Source organism: Thamnophis sirtalis, unplaced genomic scaffold (genome assembly GCF_051295495.1).
Source record: "Thamnophis sirtalis isolate CommonGarterSnake01/CBP01778 unplaced genomic scaffold, rThaSir2_p1.2 scaffold_4, whole genome shotgun sequence".
Classification (NCBI taxonomy): domain Eukaryota; kingdom Metazoa; phylum Chordata; class Lepidosauria; order Squamata; family Natricidae; genus Thamnophis; species Thamnophis sirtalis.
In genome coordinates, this window is record NW_028261384.1 from 42462265 (window position 1) to 42486051 (window position 23787).

Sequence of the window (23787 nt, forward strand, 5' to 3'; positions counted from 1 at the left end):
AAAATCCTTTGGAAGCATATCACAGGTTCTCAAAGCAATTTAATTAATTTGTAGTTGTTGATAAAAGTGGCTGTTACTTTCAAGCATTTTAACTAAAGATAAAGGTATTTCGTAATAGGGCCTTTCAGAAAAGGCTTACCATAATTTTATATAATCTGGTGTTCATCTCCTAATTATGATTTCAGGTGGAGCAGATGATGCTTTTTATCCTGATGACATCCAGAGGCCACCCATGAGAACAGCCTCTTGGGACCTTGAAGATAATGTGGTTTGCAGTCAGCCTGCTCGTAATTTCAGTCGCCCTGAGGGTTTAGAAGATCTTGAGGATAATAACGTAAGTTTGAAGTTAAAATAACATTTATGTTTCTTATATTTAAGTTATTCCTACATCTCCCATCCAAGAATATCTGAATATTTCTCTGAAAGTTTCCAGTTTAAATGAGATGACCATAATATCTCACTTTAGAAAGTTCATTAAAATCAGTGGCATTCATTTATCATTGTGTAAGTCAGTTGTGGCATTTATTCAAAGATATAAAAATTGATTTTATCTTTGCTAGTCAGTGCCTTTAATTACTATGTTTTTTCAAAGGTTAAAGTGATCAAAAACATGGTCAAAGCACTAATTTCCACACATAGCTCCAAAATTGGAAATCTTTAATCTAGCTGGCATGGGGAGTTACGTTAAAAATTATCTTAATTGGAATACTCTCCCGAAATCTATATTTTGAATTCAAAAGAATGTAATGGTGTTTGTATATCAAGAAAAGTGTTTCTGATAGAGTAACAATTAATGTTAAACATTTATTAAATATTCACCACACATGAACAAAATTCAGGGTTCCACCACAAAACCGTGCTCGACTAAACCACGTCGCTGATGTCATCAACAGGGCGACAACAGCGCGGAGACAGAAGCACGCTGTAAATCCTAAACCTAAAATTAACACCTAAACCTAACCCCCCCTAAACCTAATCCTAAACCTAACCCTAAACCTAACCCTTAACCTAACCCTAAACCTAACCCTTAACCTAACCCTAAACCTAACCCTAACCCTTAACCTAACCCTTAACCTAACCCTAAACCTAACCCTTACCTTAAGTTGAACCGGCTTGCTTTCAAAGCGCTATTTAAAGCGCCCTTCTTTCTCCGCGCTGGCTGTTGTCGCCCTGTTGATGACGTCAGCGATGTGCTTTAATCAGCGCGGTTTAGTCGAGCTCAGTTTTGACGGGTCATGAAAATTCAGATCAGGATTTTATTTCAGTATTTCTGAATAAAGACAATTACCAGTAACATGAACATACTAATTTCTATAAATGCCTATTTTGCATAAAGACATTTGCTAGCTCAAATAAAATGTGATAAAGCTGTAAAATAGATAACTATTATTTTGTGGTCTTTTAGAATCTCTTGAATAAGAATTATTTTTTAAGAATCCTTTACTGTGGCAAATATTGTGATATCATGACTTGTTAGTCCAGTTTGCCACAGTTAATCGCTATTAATCTTTTATGAAACTGATCAGTGTTCAGAGAACATAATTTTAGTCTTGGTGCACAGTACTATTAATGAAGAAAACTTTATTTCCTCTTTTTGCCTTTTGCCTTCTGAGTCCATTACTGGGAATAATTATGGAAACTCTCAGAACTTTTTTGGCCTATTTAACATCTTGAATGTAAGCGTAGTGTACCTGCCTACCTTTATTTCACATTTTGCATATTTAATGTGACTATTCTTGGCATAGATACTACTGTAGGGTGACAGGTTTTTCTTCTCTCTAGATGTTTGCTGCAGTTTAATTAGGAGAGTGTTCTTTCTAATCTATGTGCTTTACCCTTTTGCAAACCCAAGAGGAACAGAGCTTAAATCTTGTGCTCATTTGCTGACATAGCTTAGTTTTTGTAATGAGGCATTAGGATCCTAATGTGCCCAAATGAGATCTAACTTTGGGCAAGTATATGTCTCTTCTCAGAAATGGTTCTCATCTTACATCAAATAGACGTTATAATATGGCTTTTCAACTTGTCAATAGAAAAAGGAATTAACTGGCTAGGCAAAGATATTTAGCGGAAAAAATAGGATGCTAACTATTTTGTACTGGTAAATAGGAATCTGACAAGCACCAATATAACACAGCTGATTAAGTAATTTTCATTTAAAATAAGCAAAAAAAATGTTTTTATGTATATGATACCTGGTAGAAGGGTTAAAAATATCAGTAAAGCTGTTCATTATTTCTCTTAATTAAAAAAATGCTTTAGTGTAATACTGACATAAAATAATTTTATTCCTAATCCTAATTGAATTTTTATGTGATATGCTTTGACCCTGTGCTGCCAACTGCTTAGTATAGGGCTCCTCAAACTAAGGCCTGTGGATCGGATACGGCCTGCCGAAGGATTAATCCATCCCAACGGGACCACAAAGCTGTTCCGTCCACATTGCCCCACCTGCTCTGCCGCTTCCATCGACCTCCTGGAGGCTGGGGAGGCAAAAAACAGGCCTGTTTTGGGACAGCACTATGGTTCTGGAGGTCAAAAAGAGGTCCATCTTTGGCCTCCCTGGCTGCCAAAGAGGCAGAGAGATTTAGGGAGGGGGAGAGAGATACAGAGACAGAGACAGAGACAAACAGAAGTTCCTCATAGGCCCCCTCCCCAAAAGCAGCCACATCCCTTCACTGACTTGCTTTCCACTCCCAAGAGCTTAACAAATTAAAGTTTAATTTTTGTGTATTGTATAATTATACTATATTGGCCATGTGCACCCAGTCACACGACCACTTTGTCATGCTCATCCAGCTGGTCTGCCCCTCCCCAACAGTCTGAGGGACCATGAATTGGCCCCCTGTTTAAAAGGTTTGAGGACTGCTGGCTTAGTAGTTGAAGGGCCTTTTCAAGCAGAGTTTATTTCAGAGATAAAAAATAAATTAGGTGCACCTAAATACCTTTCTTACATGGACTTAATTATGGCTACAATTATGATCATATAAATAAAACATAACTTTGGAGTAATGAATACATATTGTATTCATGTTGTAATAGAGGAATAGTTGAGAGCATGTATAAATTTGCTGCCTTGGTGTACAGTTTTCTTGTTCTTTTTGTTATTTCTGTAATACTGCAAACCATTTTGTTGTTAAATGAATGTTTTGAAAAAAATATTTTTCCAGAATGAAATTTCCAATATTCATCACTATTGGTGATCCAATTGGAGCTATAGGGAGTTTTACTTTGTATTATGAAAAACAGCTTTTTATTTTGAGGAGCTATGTAGGACTGTAGCCCCAAGGCATTTGTGTTAAAATTGCTAGTCAAAGTATTAGTCTTTCTATTGAAGTAGTGTTTTGCAATGCAGGATGTTCTATTCATTTCTAAAAGAGAAGGGGTGTGTTTGCAAGTGGTTCCCATAATAGCTTCCTCAGCAGCACTTGCCAAGTTTTAATGGTATTGCAAGAAAATGTACAGCTTACATCCTCAGCAGGTCCTTTAAGAGACTTTTGCTCTTCTGCATTTGCAAGCAACAGGGATGAGACAAGGAAAAGCTTCAAGGCAGCATTGGTTGCTCTTTGCTTCAACAAAGAAAATGACAGTCTCAACAATGTGAATCTGTAAGATAAATGCCATTTCACACAAATATCTCATGCATTATTTAGTTGGTTGTTAATTTAAGTAGCCATAGTAATAATAAAAATGACAACAATTCTGTGAGGAAAAAAAAATACATTCAATAAAATCAAACACTTCCTTTTTAGGTTGATGAAGCAAGTGCACCTTCAGCTCCAGATCCATCAGAACCGCACTTACGTGAACGTGGGACAGGCTTTTGTTTTGATTCTAGGTAAGGTACTAATGCCAAAGCTGTGTTTTCAAATTAACACCAGAGATTTCTTGCCAGCTTCCACTGTTATATATTATGTGATTGTGGTGGATTGGGACAAAACTGAATGAAATTTCACTGGATTAGGTCCCAGATCTTGAACTCTAAGAAGAGTTGAATTTCAATTTTTACAGTTGGAAAAATAATGATTTTCCATTCATTTCCAAAATTGGAATTATAAAAATACTGGGTCCTTTGAATGTAAAAATAAAGGTTTCCCTTGTCCAGTAGTTTACAGCTCTAAGGGTGGTTCTCATCTCCCTTTCTTAGTTGTGAGAGAGCCAGTTTTGTTTGAAGACATTTTCCATAGTTGTGTGACATGACTATGCTGGGACACTTTTAGCTTCCCACAAAAGTGGTACCTATTTATCTATTCACATTTGCAAGCTTTCAAACTGCTAAGTGGGTAGAAACTGTGGCAGGTAATGGGAGCTTCCCCCCACCCCCAATTGACCAATGCTTGGATCTTGAACCTAGACTGGCCTGGGCTTTCCAGCTAACAAGCTCAGCATCTTTAACTGCTGAGCCATCACTTCCTTCCTTTGAATATATCTTAATGTTTCTGCATCTCCCTATTCTTAACTATTTTATCATTCTTTATACAAAATAAATTTCACTTTAGTATCCTTCTATTGTTTTCATTTCATGCTTCATCTGTCACTTTATTTCCTCATTCTGTATCATGCTAATAAATGTAAGTGGCCTGAATAATGCCAGTGTTTTCAAGAATTTGAAGTATCTCTTAAACAAAGGTTTCATTCTAATCAGTGATTGAAAACTATATACTTTAAAGATGTTGAATGCACTGAGTACAAGTTTTTAGCTTTCTATTTTGATAGAGAATTCTCATCAGTTAAAATAATTAATGAATTAAACTTTAATTAGGCTTCCTAGACTTTCTCCATGGTAGGTATAATAGTGTAATTAGACCAAGATGGAGACACGGTACCCTGAAAAGCTTTTAGATAACAACATTTATACCTTATGACTGTTGACTAGGATCGCTGGTGTATAAGAATACTTAAAGGATATTGACGCATGACAAGATTTACTAGCTTCCCCCAACTAGGGTACTGTTCCAGCTATGATTTCCCAAATTCCTTCTTTGAGGAAATATGGAAGTTGAAGTCTATCTTGGAGGATCCTGAGGTTAGGGAAGAGCCACACAGTGGATAAATATTAGGAACAGGTACTTCGATTAAATGGAAAATCCCTTTATATCCAATGGCATGGAAGCACTAGTGCTTCCATGCTATTGGTAGTGCAGCGGTAACAGTGCAGTATTGCAGGCTGATTCTGACCACAGCAGGAGTTCAGTCCTGATCGGGTCAAGGTTACTCAGCTTTTCATCCTTCTGAGGTAAGTAAAATGAGGACCCAGATTGTTGTGGGCAATATGCTGACAAATTTTTTTAAAGAATTTTTTTTATTTTTGAATAAACACAGACAAACAAAACACAAAAAACACCACAAAACCATCTTCCATTACAAATTGTAGAAAGTGTGTCACTTGGTTACAAAAAACTTTCTTTCATCCCTTCCACAGTCATCACCTACAATTCATATCAAGTTATATATTTAAAATCAAATATATATTTATATATATTACTATCATCATACCTCAAACTTCATTTGACTATAATTGTTTTTACGTCCTTTTATATGAAATATTCCAAATTTAAAAAAACCCCACATAATGGCATTCCGTTAACTGTTTCCATTATTATCTGGTAATATTACATCTTTATGATATGTTCTAGATAAAAATTGATTATATTTAATAACAAAGTTTCTAGACTTCCTTTCTTAATCACTGTTTACAATATATCCAATTGCCTTTTATCAAATGCGTACATCCATCTGTCTGTCTGTCTGTCTGTCTGTCTGTCTGTCTGTCTGTCTATCTATCTATCTATCTATCTATCTATCTATCTTTAAAGTCATAACCCCTGGTATGCCCCAATTATGGGAGGAAGTTCACTGCTTCCATTCTCTGTCAATCGGCTCGTCACAAGAATCCATCACGACAGAAACCCAATATTTTTACTGTTGCCTTTGTTATATTTGTTACACACACACAAACACACACAAACATATATGTATACACATACATATACATACACACACACACACACACACACATGCACACACACATTACTTTTAACTAAATTTGACTTAATTTTTTATTATAAGCTTTCATACATAACAGAATTTCTAAACTTCCTTTTGTAGTCACCATTTGCAATTTATATCAAATTTCCTCTTATCAAAACAAAACATATGAATGCATTGTTATCATTATCAATTATTTATCTAACTATATCCATTATAACTTCATTTTTTACATAATGTACTAAATTTGACTAATTTTTTATTATAAGCTTTCATCAACTTGTTTCTTTCCAGTAATAGTGCAGTCTTATGTCTTTTGCCATTTGTGGGATTAGTCTTCTGGTTATTTCCTTAATAAGATGTTTATGGACTTCTCTTCGCAACTTGTTGCTTGTTGCATATTTTATATAACCTTGAAATCCTCCATCTGCTTCTTTAATCAGCTTATCTTTAATATGCTGACATTTGTAAGTACTCATAGATTGCTGTAAAGCACTGTGGAATAGTATATAATTCTTAAAACTATTGCTATTGCTGGTTATGTCAATTCACTTAGATAATAACAGTGGCAAAGATAATACCGTTGGAGATTAAATACTGGTCTCAATTTCACTGCCATTTTCAATTCTTTCTCTTTTTATTCCAAGTTTTGTGCACATCAAGAAATGTCCACTCTGTGAAGTGATGTTTCCTCCTAACTACGATCAAAGCAAGTTTGAAGAACATGTTGAAAGTCACTGGAAGGTGTGTCCAATGTGCCGTGAACAGTTTCCTCCTGATTTTGACCAGCAAACCTTTGAAAACCATGTTCAAACACACTTTGATCATGTTTTAAATTTTGATTAGGTTGGGGTATCATTATGCATTATAACAGGTGACGGTTGCTTAAGGTATCTCAAACAAGGGAATGCTTCATGAATGATGTAAGCTTAGAAAATTAGTGATCAGCATTGCAGTTGATTAGAATAAATATTTGGCCTATTCCTCAATCTAGCATATAGCCAAATATGTTGTAACAATCAATAGTTATTCCTTGGCTAACAATTCATAAACATAGAAAATTTGCAGACGTCTCCAGAATTCAATTTGTGGTGGGATTACAGTTTTCCTCTTGCTTGTTCTAACATATTAAAGTTCATTTCTCAATAGAATGATGTTTTTGAATAATTTTATGTACATCTTTCTGCAATGTGGGTTTTTCATCTGTTGCAAATACATAGTTGTGTTGTGATTAAATGTTTTGCAGAAAAGCCTTACAATAGTATTCACCTTTATTATTATCCCAATTTTAAAACGTCCAATATACTACTACAACTATAAAAATTACTGCATTTAGAGCTGCATAATGTGTAATAAAATTATAACCTTTTGTTTAAAACCCTTCAATAGATATTCAAAGCTGTGTTCATACAATCAATATTTTTAGTATTTTATGCTTACCACATTTTCCCCTTAAATTTGTTGAATGTTTGTATATATCTAAACCACTATATTTTTAAGAGTTGCAGAAATCTTAAATAATTTGATCTTTTTGGATAAAAACATTAACTTTTCATGTTTTATGATAGCAAATTAAAGGAAAAAGTAAACTGTGTGTGATTTCATTTAATCTCCTTATATTTTTCAAACCTGTATCAAATCTTGCTTGAGTCTTCTAGGAAATGTTTTGTAAACTATTGCAGATGAAAAAATTGCCACAATCACTCTTTAATAGAATAAAATTATCTTTCACTTAATCATATTTGGACATCCTTTCATAGTTATTTTTTTTTACAATGTCATAGATTTTGGGTTATTCTTACTGATACATTTCTACCCTACAAATTGTTTATCTGAGAGGTTTTTTGTTTTTTGTTTTGCATTATCTTCCATAACAGTTATAATTTATGGGCTACCATCTTTTTGCTATGTCCTATTTAGAAGGTTAAGTGCAGATAATAGAAAATTCATATTTGTTGATTGCTTTTGTTCTAATTAATTATTGGTTATTACTGGAGGTATGCTCAGCCAGATTTAAGATTTGGCACCAGCTGAGGCCCCTATATGGGTGGGTGGGAATTGGCACAGCCTTCACAGCTCTTGCGTTCAAAGTGTCTGGTTATGAGAACTTTCTGAAGCTGGGATCAATTGGGAATGTTGCTACTGCATCAGCTTTTCTGCCTGAGCTGCTAGAGCCCATCTCCGGACTGACAGTAATGTTCCCCAGACTTATGGTTCTAGGGGGACTTCAACTTGCCATCCCTGAGTGTGATCTCAGACGTGGTCCAGGAGTTCATGGTCTCCATGGCAGCCATAAACCTATCCTAAATAATCTTGGGCATGACTTGAGACAGTGATCATTCACCAGATAAGATTTTCTTGTCGGAACAGAGGCAACAAGATCTGGTGGGACAATATAACATTATCATCCCTGTCATGGTCAGATCACATCCTGGTGTCCATGACATTGTCTTATACCAGTGTTTTTCAACCTTTTTTGTGCAAAGGCACACTTTTTTCATGAAAAAAATCACGAGGCACACCACCATTAGAAAACATTAATTTTTTTTAACTCTGTGCCTATATTGACTATATATAAAGTAATTTTCCCACGGCACACCTTACACTATGTCATGGCACACTAGTGTGCCGCGTCACAGTGGTTGAAAAACACTGTCTTATACCACTCTCTCTGCAAGGAGGGCTGGTCCATCCCCAGTGACTGATGGGACCGATTGGGTTTCAGAGGGAACCGGAATACATCCTGAAAGTTTTATTTCATGGCCTGCCAAAGCCTTGGTAATCTGGAATCAAAGGGCAGCCAGGACTCTGGACAGGATCACACTTGTGGCCTCTCGAATCATTGTTCTAACTCTCCCTGTGATTTATGGAGGAGATGTGTACTGAAAAGGATTAAGAGACTCCTACAGCATCACTGGAGGAAAATGAAAGATGACTGATCACACACGACTCAGAGCCACTGTTAAGTCATTTCTTGTGGTGATAAGAGTGATGAAACAGCATAATTTTTCCACCCTTATTGAGTCCACAGAACATCAACCCTCAGCCCTGATCCAGATCAACCGGTCCCTTCTGGGACGGGGGCTCAGTTGAATATCTTCAGAACACAGAGAAATTGGTTCAACACCTAACAGAAAAAGTCACTTGGATTTGTTTCCACTTGAAACACAAACGGTGCAGGTCTGTATGAGGTGCTGGAGAAAGATATTTTCCAGTAATCTAGGAACAGTTTGACCCTGTTGGACCTGATGAAATAGACAGATTCCTTAAACTCAGTTTCAATTAGGTCCTTGTCCCACCTGGTTGGTTGAAAAAACCCCAGGACTAGTACATGGATTCAAGCAGTGATAAAATTTCTCACTGCAGAAGGGGATATTACCAAAGACTTTTAAGGTGGCCCTGTATCGTTCCCTTCTTTAAAAAATATCACTTGATCCCATCTGGACAACTTGTCCAGTGCCGAGTTTCTCTTATTAGAAAAGGTGGTAGAAAAGATAGTTGCTTGGCACCTTTATATGGTCTTGAATGAAACATCATCTGGACTGTTTCCTATCAGGATTCAGGTGATTAGAGGACAGAAATGTCATTGGTCACACTTCTTGATGAACTCTGGTAAGAGTAGCATAAAGATAATGCAACCATCTTTGGTCTTCTTAATCTCATAGTATTGTTTTGGGCCAGCTGCAGTATTTGGGAGTAGGTTTTGCACTTTACTCCAAAGGCTGGTCTCAATTGATGCTGATAGAGAGCTCCAACCCATGGACACTTCTTTGTGCATGCCGCTTAGTTGGTGTTCACCTCATCTCTTAAACATCAACCTGAAGCTGCTGGTTGAAGTTATTTGCCACCAAGGGTTTAAGGATCATGTTGATACTCTGCATTACTGTATATTTCCAGGGTGATCCAAGTGATGCAATTGCTGCCCTCTTGCAATCTCCTGACAAGACCAAATAGCTTTGAGTGCATGGAGTTTCAAGATACAGGATTTTAACTTCATTCTGGACGGAGTTGCACTATTCTACTCTAGATCCAATCTGCAACTTGACTCCTGGAGTCATGACTCTTGCTCAAAGAACAGCTGGCAGTCATGACTAGGCAAGCCTTTGCACTTCAGGTTGTACCCCAGTTGTTGCCTTTTCTGGATTGGGAGTGTGTGCTCAGTCATTCAAGCCCAGGTCATCTTCTGTCTGGAATAGTGCAATATACTCCTTTGTATTGAGAAGCTTCAACTACTATAGAGTGTGGAAATGTGGCCAGTTTTGGGGCACTTGGGGCAGTCTATGTTACACTTTTGCTCCATGAGCTGCATTGGCTGCCAGTTTGTTTACAAGTGCAATTCAAAGTGTTGGTTATTACCTTTAAATCCCTACATGGTATGGGTCCAGGTTATTTGAGGAACCATCTCACCCCACCAGGTTTGGCCCTCCCACTTGTATTGGCAGAGAAAGCATGCTGCAGGTGCTGTCATTCAAGTAATTATGGCTGGCAGTGTCCAGGAGAAGCACATTCTCTGCCATGGCTTCTGCTGTTTGAAACAACTCATGTGAGATTGGCTCCCATTCTTCGAACCTTCTGTAGAGGCCTGAAGACTTGCCAGATGGAGCATCACACTAATGTTCATTAATGAATTAAGAGGCAATCTCTCCTCCCCTCCTGCACATCCTTTTAACTATAGTTCTAGTTTTCATTGCAATTTTGGTTTTTATTGTTAGAAATATTTATCTCTTATTATTTTAATGCTGTAAACTGACCAGAGTCATTTGGAAACAAGATCGACGGAGAAAGGAAGAAAAAAAGAGAGAGAGGTGGGGGGGGGGGGGAGATAGATCACTCTGGTTTTAGTGGCAAAGAAATCTATTGCCTTTTAAAGGTTTTAAAATACATTTTGCTATAATCATGAACAGACAATGAATATATAATCTCTTAAAATATTTCTTTGAAACTGTATTTTTCCAAGTTTTCCAAAAAAAATATCTTGGATCTCAATCCAATGGAATCCTGTTATATTTTTAAATTATAAAATATACTATGGAATAAAATTCTATTTATTTCCTGCTTTCACATTTTTCTGAGTTTTGTTAAGTAAATTGAGAACATTTTATTGTGCGCCTTGGTAATGTATAGTATCTTTACAGTACAAAGCAATCAAAGCTAATGAAACAACATTCAATTTTATTTTGGATCAGAGGCAATTTATTAAATGTGATTTGATTAACATTTGTAAGCAGCTTTTATGGAAAGAAATTTCAATACACTTTATGGTGCTCAGTTCTAAAACAAACTTAGTGTGACTTCCAAACTTAATGAACCTTGTCCCCAGCAAAATATAAGAAAATATAATTTAAAGCACATTTTCACAGACACAGTACAATACATTCACTATACACAGTATAACAAAATAGTCCCATTTCCGTCTGTTTAATACTGCCACAATGACTATGTAGATAGTAATGGATTGTAATAGTGGAAAGAATTGACATGCAACATTATTTAACAGTTAGGTTACTCAGTACTTTTTACTGAGAGCACAATTAAATGAAGTCAAAATATTAGAAGATGGATATAAAGCTTTACGTATAGCAATAGATTGTTATATTATATACTATTACATAAAACTATTACTGATGCTAGTACATAGACTTTTCTGAAGGTGGGTGTAGGGTAACTTGTCTAAAAGAAGCTTATCTTCTTAAACCCTCATTATGAGAGATTTTAGCTGGAAAAAATCTTTCTTAGTGAAGAATCTTTGCCCACTCAGTGTTTATACATGTTCTAATCTAAAAGAAAAGAGACTTGTATTTCCCATGTCATTTATATATAAATACAAAATACACAGAAAAGGATTATCTGAAAAACTTAAAATAGTCTCATGTGGGAGGCAAACTCCCAAGTTAGTATTAACTGAGCTTTTGCATACTAAAACTGTTAACTATTACTTTAAACAAGAGAATGCTGAAGGCAGGAGAGCATCAAATAAATGAAGCATTCAGGTGTGGTCTAGACCTAAGGAACTCTGTGTTAGAAGTCTACCTTGGAATTACCTGCTTCAAAAAGTGCTTCATTTCAGTAAGGCTCATGATTTCTCACAGTTCATAAAGAAATGTAATGCTAACCTGTAAAATACATCACATACAATAAGTTTGTTTTTCGTGTGTGTGTGTGTGTGTGTGTGTGTGTGTGTGTGTGTGTGTGTATCAGTGGTAGGTTCTGGATCCCAGTGCAACTGGTACGGTGCAACAGGGCCGGACATCCACCACATCAATGTCTGCAGTGTGTGTGCACACACGTGCATGCATACTTACCGTCCACTATGCTCTATGACGCTCCATCTATCAGCGGAGTGTCGCACAAGCACCTTAGGCTCCATGTGCATCACGGAAGCCCCGAAAACCTCAAATACTGGTAAGGAACATAGGCAGGTGGGTGGGCCCTCCGGAGCACTGCACCAGAACAGTACCTGGTGCTCCCGACAGGCACCAGCACGCCCGTACCGGGGTGTACCGGTCGTAACCCATCACCGGTTTGTATACACACACGCACATTTACATATACATAACATTGCATATATATTACAAGTAGTCCTTGACTTACAACCATTCATTTAGTGACCAAAGTTATAATGGCACTGAAAAAAGTGACTTACGACTGTTTTCCACACAACCATTTCAGCATCCCATAGTCACATGATCAAAAGTTGAATGCTTGGAAATTAGTCTTTATTTTTTGATGATTGCAGTGTGCAAAGGTCATGTGATAACCTCTTGTGACTTCCTGACAAGCAGTCAATGAGGAAGCCAGGTTCACTTAACAACCATGTTACTAATTTAATAACTTCAGTGATTCACTTAGCTCTGGTAAGCCAGATCGTAAAAAACTCGCTTAACAACTCTCTTGCTTTGCAACAAAACCTTTGGTCTTATTTGTGGTTGTAAGTCGAGGACTATCTGTACACACACACATGCAAAATCCAAAGGTACAACAAGAATCTCCCCTAACATAAATACTGTACCTTTTAACAATATGCCTCTTTTTTATTTGCAACAATGATAGTTGCAAGAATTGGCAACATAAAACATTTAAATTTGTTGGCAATGAAGAACTAGAAAGTGCTTTAAAGACTCCATCTAAGATGAAGATTAATTTCTCTCAGAAAATTTGCACTTCATTTCCAAGTTTCTGCTAGTAATAGATAGCAGAGGCCAATAGCAGGAGCAGGAAAAGATAGTCCTCAGAAATTTGAGTGGATTGTTAACATTAAATAACATAAGTTCTGTACAGATAGAAGTAGGAATTTTAATGGTAGACTGATCTACTAATTCACTGCAAAATTTTCAGCATTTCAAAAGACTAAAAGAATTTGCAAGATAATATAAAATACAGCAAGCACACCTTTTATGTATGTTATTTGAATATGAAAATATTCTTCGAATATGTTAAACATTCTCTTATTTATAATTCCAATACCTATAACCTTACTATCCTACAGATATCTCTGTTACATAAGGCATATTAACCAGGTGGATGAAAGGGAATTCTTTTGGTTTTTGCAAGCACATAGGAACTGATGTATTGAATTTCTTCAAATACATTACAATCTCGGAAGTTATCCTAGTGCCAAGTTTTCCTCCCTTGTCCTTGTATAATACTGTGGAACAGCTAAATATACAATGTTCCCTAATTCACCTTTGGGTGGGGTGGGTGGGGTGGGGGACGGAAAAATACTTTTAGAAAATCTGTAGCTTTTAGCACCTTTATATTAAAGTAATGTATATGGGCATGATGATTACATGTGCAAATGTACAAAATCATTAACTCTACAAAGATACATCATTCCAAAATTACAGGGGGGGGGGAAATGTAAAGCATGCATTTAATTTCTTCAAAGGGTTGCTCAATGCTTCCCAGGAGAAGGTGGCTGTCTTCGAAATCAGCAACTGCTGGTGAGTATTCCTTGGCACATTTGTGACCAGCATCTTATTGCTGCATCTTCCTGATAATCTCAGCAGACACTGGTGGGTGGAAGTTGATTGTGTGGTGCCGCAGACCCTGAGCTGTCTTGTAACTCTTTCCACAGCGGCATTTGAAGGGTTTCCGCACCCGGATCTGTGTCCTGTGGCCATTCTTGGCATGATACTTTATACCATTCACATTCTATGACAGAAGATTGAACACAAAGACTTTAGTAAGGATGCTAGAAATATTGCCAGACTGTTTAATTTTCAAAGCAAAGTGTATCTTAAAAAGCCTTTTAAATAATATATTTTACCAGCTACAAATCTAATAACAGGACAGCTTGAAACAGGATATCTTAGCTGGGACTTTAAATGTTCACTTTTCTTGTAATCCTGATACTTCCATTGTAAGCTTTTTATCCTACCCTTATTTTCTTTTCACCTCTGAAATAAGTGCTTGGCCTTTTTTGGGGGGGAAGATATTATTTTTGAGGTGCAAGAGGCCCCTTAACCTCAGCCCAGGGCTGATGGATCAGCTGATCAAGAGAGGGCCAGAAGTTCTGTCTATGTTTCTGGCACACTATACCAGTCCTAGCATCTCTGGACCTGCTGCTCTTTTTGCGGCCGCCAATAAAATAAGGTGCATGATAGCTAGGATTTGTGGGAGCGGCCTCTGTGAGGTCATTCGCATGGATGGCAGGTGCATGTGGGGTGTTTGGGCCATGTCCCCCCTCCCCCCAGGAAATGGCGGGACTGGCTGCTCCTGCATTTAAATATTTTGGGGGAGGACTTATTTTCAGGACAGGGCTTATTTTAGTGCATGCGTTCAAAAGCCCGATTGGGCTTATTATCTTGGGAGGTCTTATTTTCAGAAAAAAAATAGGGTATCTCTTGGCAAGACCAGAATGACAGCTATCTGATAGCAGAACGTACAATACTCTACCCATGTAATAAAGCAGAAACGGCACCAATCTTTATAAGATCCCGATTGCAAATCCTTTCCTTTGTTCTAACAGCCATTCAGCACTTTTTGTATACCTTGAAATCCAACCATTTGCAAGCCATCTTGCAATAAAATACTGATATTAAAGCAAAATCCTGCAACATTCATACATTTTCAAGACACAAAATGGATATATTTTAAAAGGAAAAAACAACTTCACATGGGTTGCCAAATAAATTATTACTAAGTCACAAAATGATTCACAACTGTCTGGCTTTTTAAAAATGCCAAATTACAAAATGTAGTAATACTTATTAGTAGATGAGGTCAAATAGGCACAATGACTTGTACCACACATATTTGCCGTTTTTGAATTGTTTCAGCAAGAGTAATTTTTTTAACTTTTAAAAGTGGTACAGAAATTTATTTGTTCAAATAATCATGCAAAGCTAGATTGTTTATTCCTACTTGTTTCCAAGCCTCTGGTTACTCAAACTTGTTCCATTACACTAAATTTTACATGGTGAAGAAATTAACTTAAGCCAAGTTTAGTTAGTATTACTAATGAATGCTATTGTGTTCAAACAAACAAAAGAGCATGGTTGCAGATTTCCAATGCAGAATTAAAATATAGAAAATAGGGAAGTAGGACTTGATAAAATTTAAGGATTTAATGAGAACTTCTATTTCAATCTTATCTAGTATATAGACCTAAAAATAAATAAAAGAACCACAAGTGATTGCTTTCTTGAATGCCACAGTCTTGTATCATATTAAATAACACTTACAAAGCAATTCCCATTCATGCAGTTTTCTAGAGCCATTGCAACATAATATCATGGATATGTTTCTAACTTCTTGGAATTGTTACAGCACAAGGATAAAATACATAGAAAAGGCAATATTTTCTTTTAAAAGGTCCTTTTTAGGATAGTTTTTTAAACATTTCAGCTATAGTTTCTACTTATAGAAATGACCTTTATAGCAATACAATGTGACTTTTAACTGTATTTTAAAGTTTAAAAGTGCTTGCCAAAATCAGTTTGTGAGGTGTTATGAGTTTGTGGTTGTTAATATGAACAAGTCTTTTCAACTTTTGATTTAGTTCAAGAACTGCAATTCTCCGTCAATTCCAGACAATCTTTTAATTTGTTCTGTTTTGTATAACATTTGTTTTAATGTTTTAAAATGGTAAAATGTCTTTCAGAATCATTTAATTTATTATTATATAATAATAATCCAACACTGAATTTCTGGAGGGTATAATACTAGGACAAACCTCACAAAATATATGAATTTTTGTAATACTTTTTGTGTGGACAAGGAGGCTGGAGAACAAACAGAGAGTTGTTTAGCTAAACGTTACTCTTTGGTTACTCCTCCAATCATAAACAAACCAGTTTAATATCTTTTATAGTTTGTTAGAATTTTCCCTACTCTATATTAGGAGCAGTTAACTATTAACATAATTATATTTACATTAAGATCAAAAGGTTCTGTGGAGAGTTTATATTCAACTGAGTTTGTATGTCACTAAAAGTGCTTTTCATAGATAATTCTCTTGGCATTTATCAATTTCTTTATTGCCTGTCATGTTGTTTATTTCCAGCTATAATTATAATACCTGTCAGATAAAATGCATATATTCTAAGATGTGCTGAAGGAATGTTAGTGAATGCTTTATGTTTAATGCATAAACTATTAACTGTTATTAAGCACCAGGCACCAAGCACTATTGTCACAAGATGAACATTTCCTAATTTAAAACATAGCATATTTCAATTGACTACTACTTCTACCATCTCCAATAGGAATACTAGTTAAAAAATTATGTCTGACAAATCTGAAAAGTGTCAGATTGTGGAAGATGGGGCTTTTATACAGAATGTTTTCATAGCATAGGACCTGATCACATCTAGGTAAGATTATCACTGTTCAAACCTTCTGTCCAGACTGTACAATCAGGCAGATTAGGAATGCTTCAGGTTTTGTCCATACATTCATGGGGACTTATGAAGTGTGCCTTTTTCCTCATGGTGCCTGACTTCTAGAACTTATTATTCCTGAGATAGGTTTGGTTCCCCACTTTGGCCATGTTTTAAAAGACCCCCAAACTTGATCTTGCTCTCAGATCTTAGATTAAGTAAGTTCTATGTAAACCATTGTTTTTTAACTGTTGCCTTTTTTCAATGGTATATGATTATTCTTTTTACTGCATGGTTCCCCACAGTTATTGAAGAGTTGTGTAATCTTATTCATTTCTAAAAAATATAGATCATGATAAAATCTATGAAATCACAAAGCATCTGCTTTGCAAATAATAGTTTTACCGTATCATCAATAACACACTTACTTTATATCGCTTTTTACACCCAGGAACAGGACAAGCAAAAGGTTTCTCATCTCCTCCATTCATACACATAGAACTTAGGATAGCCTCAGAACTGATAGCACTTTCTGTGGTCCAGGACTCATCACTATCTGAATCTTCATAGTCTACTTCTTCTTCATCATATTCACTACCTAAGAAGATATAAAACAAGATTTAAATACAGATAGAGTAAAACCTACTCTAGTAACTGAAAAGGCAAAGGTTCTGAAAGCTCAAATAATAAACGTGAAGGAGAACAGTTAAAATGGGACTAAAATTAAATAAGATTACCAAATTAAAACAATAGGAACAACAACCAGCCTTATAATTGACAATGAAGATAATGAAGTGGTAAATGGTTTCTGCCTTTTAGGATCAATTATCAAGAATAAAGAAACAATCAAAAATATACTGTGGACTAGCCGTTCGTAGTGCAGCAGGCTTTGGAAAAGGTATCCAAATGCTGTGATGTGCATCAGAACAGTGCAAGCCAATGGCATCCTCTTAAAGTGAAAGTTGGACTTTGTAGATGCTGGATAGAAAAAGTATTGACATTTTTTAAATGTTCAAATGGATCATCAAACAAATCAACCCGAATTTTCTTTCAAGATACAAATGACTAGGCTCAAATCATTACAAATTATGTGAAGACCTGGCTCTCTGGTTAGGCTCTAATGCTGAGAAAAATGGAGGAAGGAAACAGAAGAAGAGGACCAAAGTAAATATATTCAGTTCTAGGGTGTATGAATGCAACATGAGAAGGCCTAAAAACAGGACAGATGGAGAAAATGCATTTATATGCATTTTCTAGAGTCAACACTGACTTGATGGAACATAATCCATTATAAAAATATCTAATTTCATCCTTCTGGTAGCTATTTTTTTTCTGCTTTATTTCCATACCTATATGACTAATAGATTAGTCTTACAATGTTTCTTATTACAGTCAGAACACAAAATGCTTCATTGGTTAAATAATTACTGCCACATATTGCCACATGTTGCACAAACAACCTTTTAGCTTCACTCTGAATATTGATGTCCAGAAGAGTAGGGAAAAGGAGACAGTAAGACTGAATATTTTTCTTCTTTTCCTCTGCATTAACACCAAAGGAGATGTTTTAAAGGTTTTATTTTACTAGGAAAACATCTGAAAGGCATAATTTTCCAAATCATAAACAATCTAAAATAATATGTTGACAAGCCTTGATGCATTTGGTGCCCTGTGGAATTAATAGAAATTATAGTGTAACACTAGTAAGAATTACATGGTAGCAGTTCGTCCAGATGTGAAAATAAATTGCATTGTGCACCGCCCTAATTCGACATTATGTTGTCCAAGTGCAGCAATCTGCAGAATGTACTTCTGCAAGTTTTAAAATTTTATTTTTAAAGTTATCATAAATATGAATATTTCTCTGTATGATCATTAAAAAGAAGAACAAAGAGCTCTGAGAAAGCAGACTTTCAGTAGCTACAACAGGGGTAGGTAACAATAGTTTTAAACTCATTTCTGTGCCAGGAGAAAAAATAATGTTTTTAAATGTTTGTTGTTAAGCACTAATATCACTGCAGGATTTTTCTTTCCTATAAACCATGTATTTATTGAGCCTTCAAATCTTTCAATCGTAGCCAACATAAATCTTAAGCAAGAGTAGAAGACATATGGAATGGTCTTGAAGAATGCAAGGGACAATAGATAGATTGGGCCTGAACATGGGCCAAATTTCCCATACAGGCCTTTCTCTAATTCACAAGAAAGTGTGTGGAGGGAAAGCAAATTCAAATTTGCAAGATTCTGTTACTCAGATGTTGCAATAAAAGTAGTCCTCCTCTAGATGACATTGATTGCTTCGGTTCTAACCTGTATGACTGACAGCCAGCTATTTACTCAATAGACATACAAAGCAGATAAAAAGTGATAATGAAACAGAAGCAGAACAATGTTTCTATAAAACCATTAATTTAAACATCGGGCTTAAAGATCCATCTGCCATATTTCTGCAAAATGAGTCTATCTTTTCTTGTCAATATTAGTTATAAACACACTAACAACATACATGAACATACATGTTTCATGTATATTTCTTGTAACTGGGATTTCCACAGGGTTACTCTAAGACTGAGTCAAATTGGGTGTGTTAAAAATGTTTCCAAATGCATGACTTCCAAAACTAATCACATATACAGACGTTGCTTACAACTCTAATCTCTAATAACTATGGCTGGCAAATCCTGTGAAGTAGGTTTGGCTAAAAATATGACCCTTGTAATCCAACAGAATGAAGTAAAGACTGTGGTCAAGGGGAAATGTGAAAATGGGTTTCTTTGGTAAACCTTAATTACTTCAGTGTTACTCTAAAGCTGGCAATTGAAGACAGATGAATTAAGAGCAAATTGGTTCCTTTAAAATGTAAATCCCAACACGTATATCAAGACTGTATCTTCTGTGCATGCTTTTGCTAGTGAAATCTTTATCAGCCAACAAATCATATTTTGAGATGCATCCTAGGAATGTATTTAGGACCAAGTTACAAAAAATAATGTAAAGGAAAGTATTCCATCACTAGCAAAATTCTGTTTGTCAGGATTGTTTCAGTCTGGAATATTTTGTAATACTCATTACTTAGAATCTTGTCAGACACAGTATATCCCAAGATGTTCATTAAGCTTTAAATGTATTTGTGGCTATTAATATTTGAAATATATCTCTTTAGTATTGATGTACATAAAGGCATGCAAGGAATTATGAGTTTCCTTCTTGTTTACACAAGAATGGAAATTTGAGTTTGTTAGCCATATATTATTCACAATATCCTTTCATTTAAGCAATGGATTTTTTTCTTTACATAACCCACCTGAACTTTATCAAATCTTTATTTATTATAAACCAGCATAAATATTCCATCTGAACAGGAATAAAGCAAGATAGCTAAAGTTACAAACTTATCCAACTCAAGATTAATGTTTACAAAAGTCAGGAAAAATGTCTGCCAAGAGTCTTCTGACCTGACTAGTAACCCCAACATTTAAAGGGCTGGAGAACAAGTTGGGAAGTTGGGAAAATAGTTGAGCTACATAAACAGTGCATCTGCTCTGTGGCTGACATCTATTGATAGATTTCCAGGCTGCATAAAGTTTTTGTTGGGCACTTTTCTTGTTTTGATTAAATACATTGCAGACATTTTCAGCAATGGCAGCAAAATGTTATTGTTAATATGCATGTTAAAATCAGCTGGTTGATTTTACTTGCTGAACGAAAAGTGAATTGAATTTGAATTGAATTTATTTAGCTTGTATGCCGCCCACTCTCAGAAGACTCAGAGTGGCTTACAAATAAGAAGGGGAGGGGGGGGATACAAGAAATAAGAAACAACAATTTAAAAAAGCCAACAACATTCATAACTTAAGATGGGGCTGGATAATTCAACAGCCCCAGGCCTGCCGGAACAGCCAGGTCTTGGTCGCTTTGGGGAAGGCCGGAAGGGTAGTAAGGGTCCGGATCTCAACGGGGAGATTGTTCCATAGGGCCGGAGGAGCCACAGAGAAGGCCCTCCCCCGGGGGGTCGCCAGCCAACATTGGCCGGCAGATGGAATCCGGAGGAGGCCTAATCTGTGGGATCTAATAGGTCTCTGGGAGGTGAAGTGAATGTTTCTGGCATGCTATAAAAGAACATGTTTTTTTTGCCAAAATTTTGGCATTTTGTTTTGCTTTCTTTACAATAGTTGAAGAGAATATAAGGAGAAAAATTAACAACAAACTCAACATTCTCTAAAATACCAATCAATGTGATTGATATTTTATACAGTTTAACAATGACAAATTGCTCCCAGTCTTACAATGCACTTTCTCTACAGATTCTCAAGCAGGAATTTTTGCCTTGTACTATAGTAGCAATCTCAATAATTAAAAAAAAAAAGTGGACAACAACTAAGTTAGTTAATTTAATAACAGAAAAATCATATGAGACTGAAAAAATACTAATTTTTTTTAATCAACTATTCATTATCAAGTTCAAATCCATCATCTTCAACAATTTTTCCTGCCTTAACAGCAATTGTTGCACACACGCCAAATTGCATTCCAATATTCCTGCCAAACTCCTCAGTGCTTTTTAATGGTGAACTCAGTTCAGCTTTTGTTTTTCCAAACAATTTTAAATCATCCACTTAGAGCAGGGGTGTCAAATTTGTATCATCACAAAATCATCACAGTTTCCCCCCTTCATTAAACCAGATGTGGGCAGCATGTGATGCATCCAGCCAATGGGCCATGAGCTTGACACCCCTGATGTAGAGCAAGTGGAAAATTTTCAACTCTTTTTTTGTCAATTCATAGCCAAAGTTTGTCGTGTTCAAAATGTTTATTAGTGGCAAATAACAAAGGTGACAATGCGTCACCTTGAAAGATTCCTCATTGATTTCAACTTTACAAAGTTCTTCTCCAACAGGCCATCAACTTAATTTTTGTAGCTTCATGGAAGTCTTCAAGAATTTCTAAATATTGCTGTTAATTCCAAAAAAGGTCTAACCATTTCTCAATCCAACCGTGTGGAACAGAATCAAATACTTTCTTATAATCAATCCAGGCCATGAATTTCTTTTTAATTTTTCAAAACCAGTTTGTCAATCATCAATTTGGTTCCTTCTCTTGAAGTGTTACAACACCTTTTCTGCTCTAATGGCAGCAAATCCTTGTTTTCCAGATATCCATAAATTTGGTTTGCAATAATGCTGGTAATTTGTATCTTATCAGCAGGCAAGCTATTTGACTGTAATTTTATTTTCCTTTTCTGCATACTTCTAAATCAAAGAAATTACTTCAGTTGTTAATCATTTTCGGCTTTCTGTGTTTCCAGGACCTGATTTATCTAGTTTGTTAATCTTGCACGCAAACCTAGTTAGTGATTTCAAGCAGAATCAACGCAGTTCATTTAAATCAGGGTACTCCAGTTTTTGACCATCTTTACTTGTTTTTGCACCATTTCTATTATTATGGTTTAATCTTCCATTCTAGTCACTTTTACAGTAATGCTGATTTGCTTGAAATTGTGAATTTTGTTGAAATTGCAGTTCAGGTAGTCCTCGACTTACTACACAACTGAGCGTAAATTTTATATTGTTAAATGAGACATTTGTTAAGTGAATCATTGCAATTGATAAGTTAGTAACCCAGTTGTTAAGAATCTGGCTTCCTCATTGACTTTTGTTATCAGAAGGTTACAAAAGTTGATCGCTTGGGACACAGCAATGGTATCTTTATGTACAAGTTGCCAATTATCTGAATTTTGATTACATGACCTTTGGGATGCTGGAATGATCATAACTGTGAAAAATTATCATGTCACTTTTTCAGATCCCAATGTAACGTTGACCATTCACTAAATGAATTTTTGTAAGTTAAGGCCTACCTGTATTTGGTAGTCTTTATTTTATCATATCACACCTTTTTGTTTCATCTCTTTAATCACAACTTCAATTTCCTTGTTTTTCAAGTCATATCTTGCTGTCTGTTGCTAATTCTGATTTTGTTTATTCTTCAGGTTTTCTTGCCTCAAATTCTTCAAATTACTTAAATCTAAACAAATTATATTTTTAAATCTAGGTGAATTTTCCACTTTGGTTTTGCCTTTTTAATTGCTTTATTCTTTCCAATATTTAAGTTAATTCTTCAGTGGTAGTATTGGCTGCTGCATGTTACCACTGGTTATTTGAGCTAATGTTTCCGTTGGAATAATCTGGATGGCTTCATTCATATTCAATAATTTAGCCAAACTTCTTTTACTAACTTGATTCAGTTCTGGTAATCGAATTCTTTCCATGTTTTTCACCTGAGTCTTAATCTTCTGAGCTTTTTGAGATCTAATCCAGCTCTTGCTTCTTCTTCCTCTGATTCTTTGATTTTCTTCCTTTTCTTCACTTGTTGCTCCACTTCTGAATTATCTTTATTTCAAGGTACATTTGACCCTTGATCTTTCCCTGCCCTGCTTGTAATATCTTGTAATTCTGCATTAGTGAAGAGCTTTCAAAATAATATGCCTCTGATCCATAAGTCTTTGTTCATTGATTTCCATATCCATATTCAATATCCTTCCAAATCTTGTGCTTTTCAAATCCACATTTTGTGGGCTCAGATACATAATAAGCTTGCATAATTGATTATTTTTTTCCCTTTGTTCAGATCTTTTGGTTTGCTTATTTATCTTTGAGTCACCTGTCAACTCTATGCTCTGGTTGCTTAGCAGAGGAAGCTGAGCCCTATAGCATTTTTTTTTTTTGCTGAATTTCCAGTAGCCATAGCTTTAACTGTGAGTTTTGTTGATCTGGATGATACTCAATCTAGCATAGTGCTCACCTCGCATGTTTTGATTGTTATTATTATTGTTGTTGTTATTGTTGTTTTTATTCATTGCACAGTCAGCCAGACATTCAGAGTTTGGCATTTTTGTCTACCTATCAAAGGACTTGGGATAGGCAAATCTATATTATAGATTTATTATAGAGGCAAATATTGTTGCAGAATACAAGTGGTT

At 35.7% G+C, this 23787-nt stretch overlaps 2 protein-coding genes across 4 annotated transcripts in view; one reads left to right on the forward strand and one right to left on the reverse strand.

The window, feature by feature from the left end:
• TAX1BP1 (Tax1 binding protein 1) overlaps window positions 1-7724 on the forward strand; it is a 46598-nt gene extending 38874 nt beyond the window's left edge. For all 3 annotated transcript variants that reach the window (XM_087712805.1, XM_087712807.1, XM_087712806.1), the window contains 3 exons: window positions 186-334; window positions 3753-3838; window positions 6636-7724. In XM_087712805.1, the coding sequence (XP_087568931.1) occupies window positions 186-334; window positions 3753-3838; window positions 6636-6834 (434 nt within the window). In that variant the 3' untranslated portion in view covers window positions 6835-7724. The remainder of the gene's footprint in view (window positions 1-185; window positions 335-3752; window positions 3839-6635) is intronic.
• Window positions 7725-12158: 4434 nt separating this feature from the next.
• JAZF1 (JAZF zinc finger 1) overlaps window positions 12159-23787 on the reverse strand; it is a 161919-nt gene continuing 150290 nt past the window's right edge. The window contains exons 4-5 of the mRNA XM_014056910.2: window positions 17237-17406; window positions 12159-14139 (exon numbers count right to left, since the gene is read on the reverse strand). Coding sequence (XP_013912385.2) covers window positions 13963-14139; window positions 17237-17406 — 347 coding nt within the window. The 3' untranslated portion in view covers window positions 12159-13962. The remainder of the gene's footprint in view (window positions 14140-17236; window positions 17407-23787) is intronic.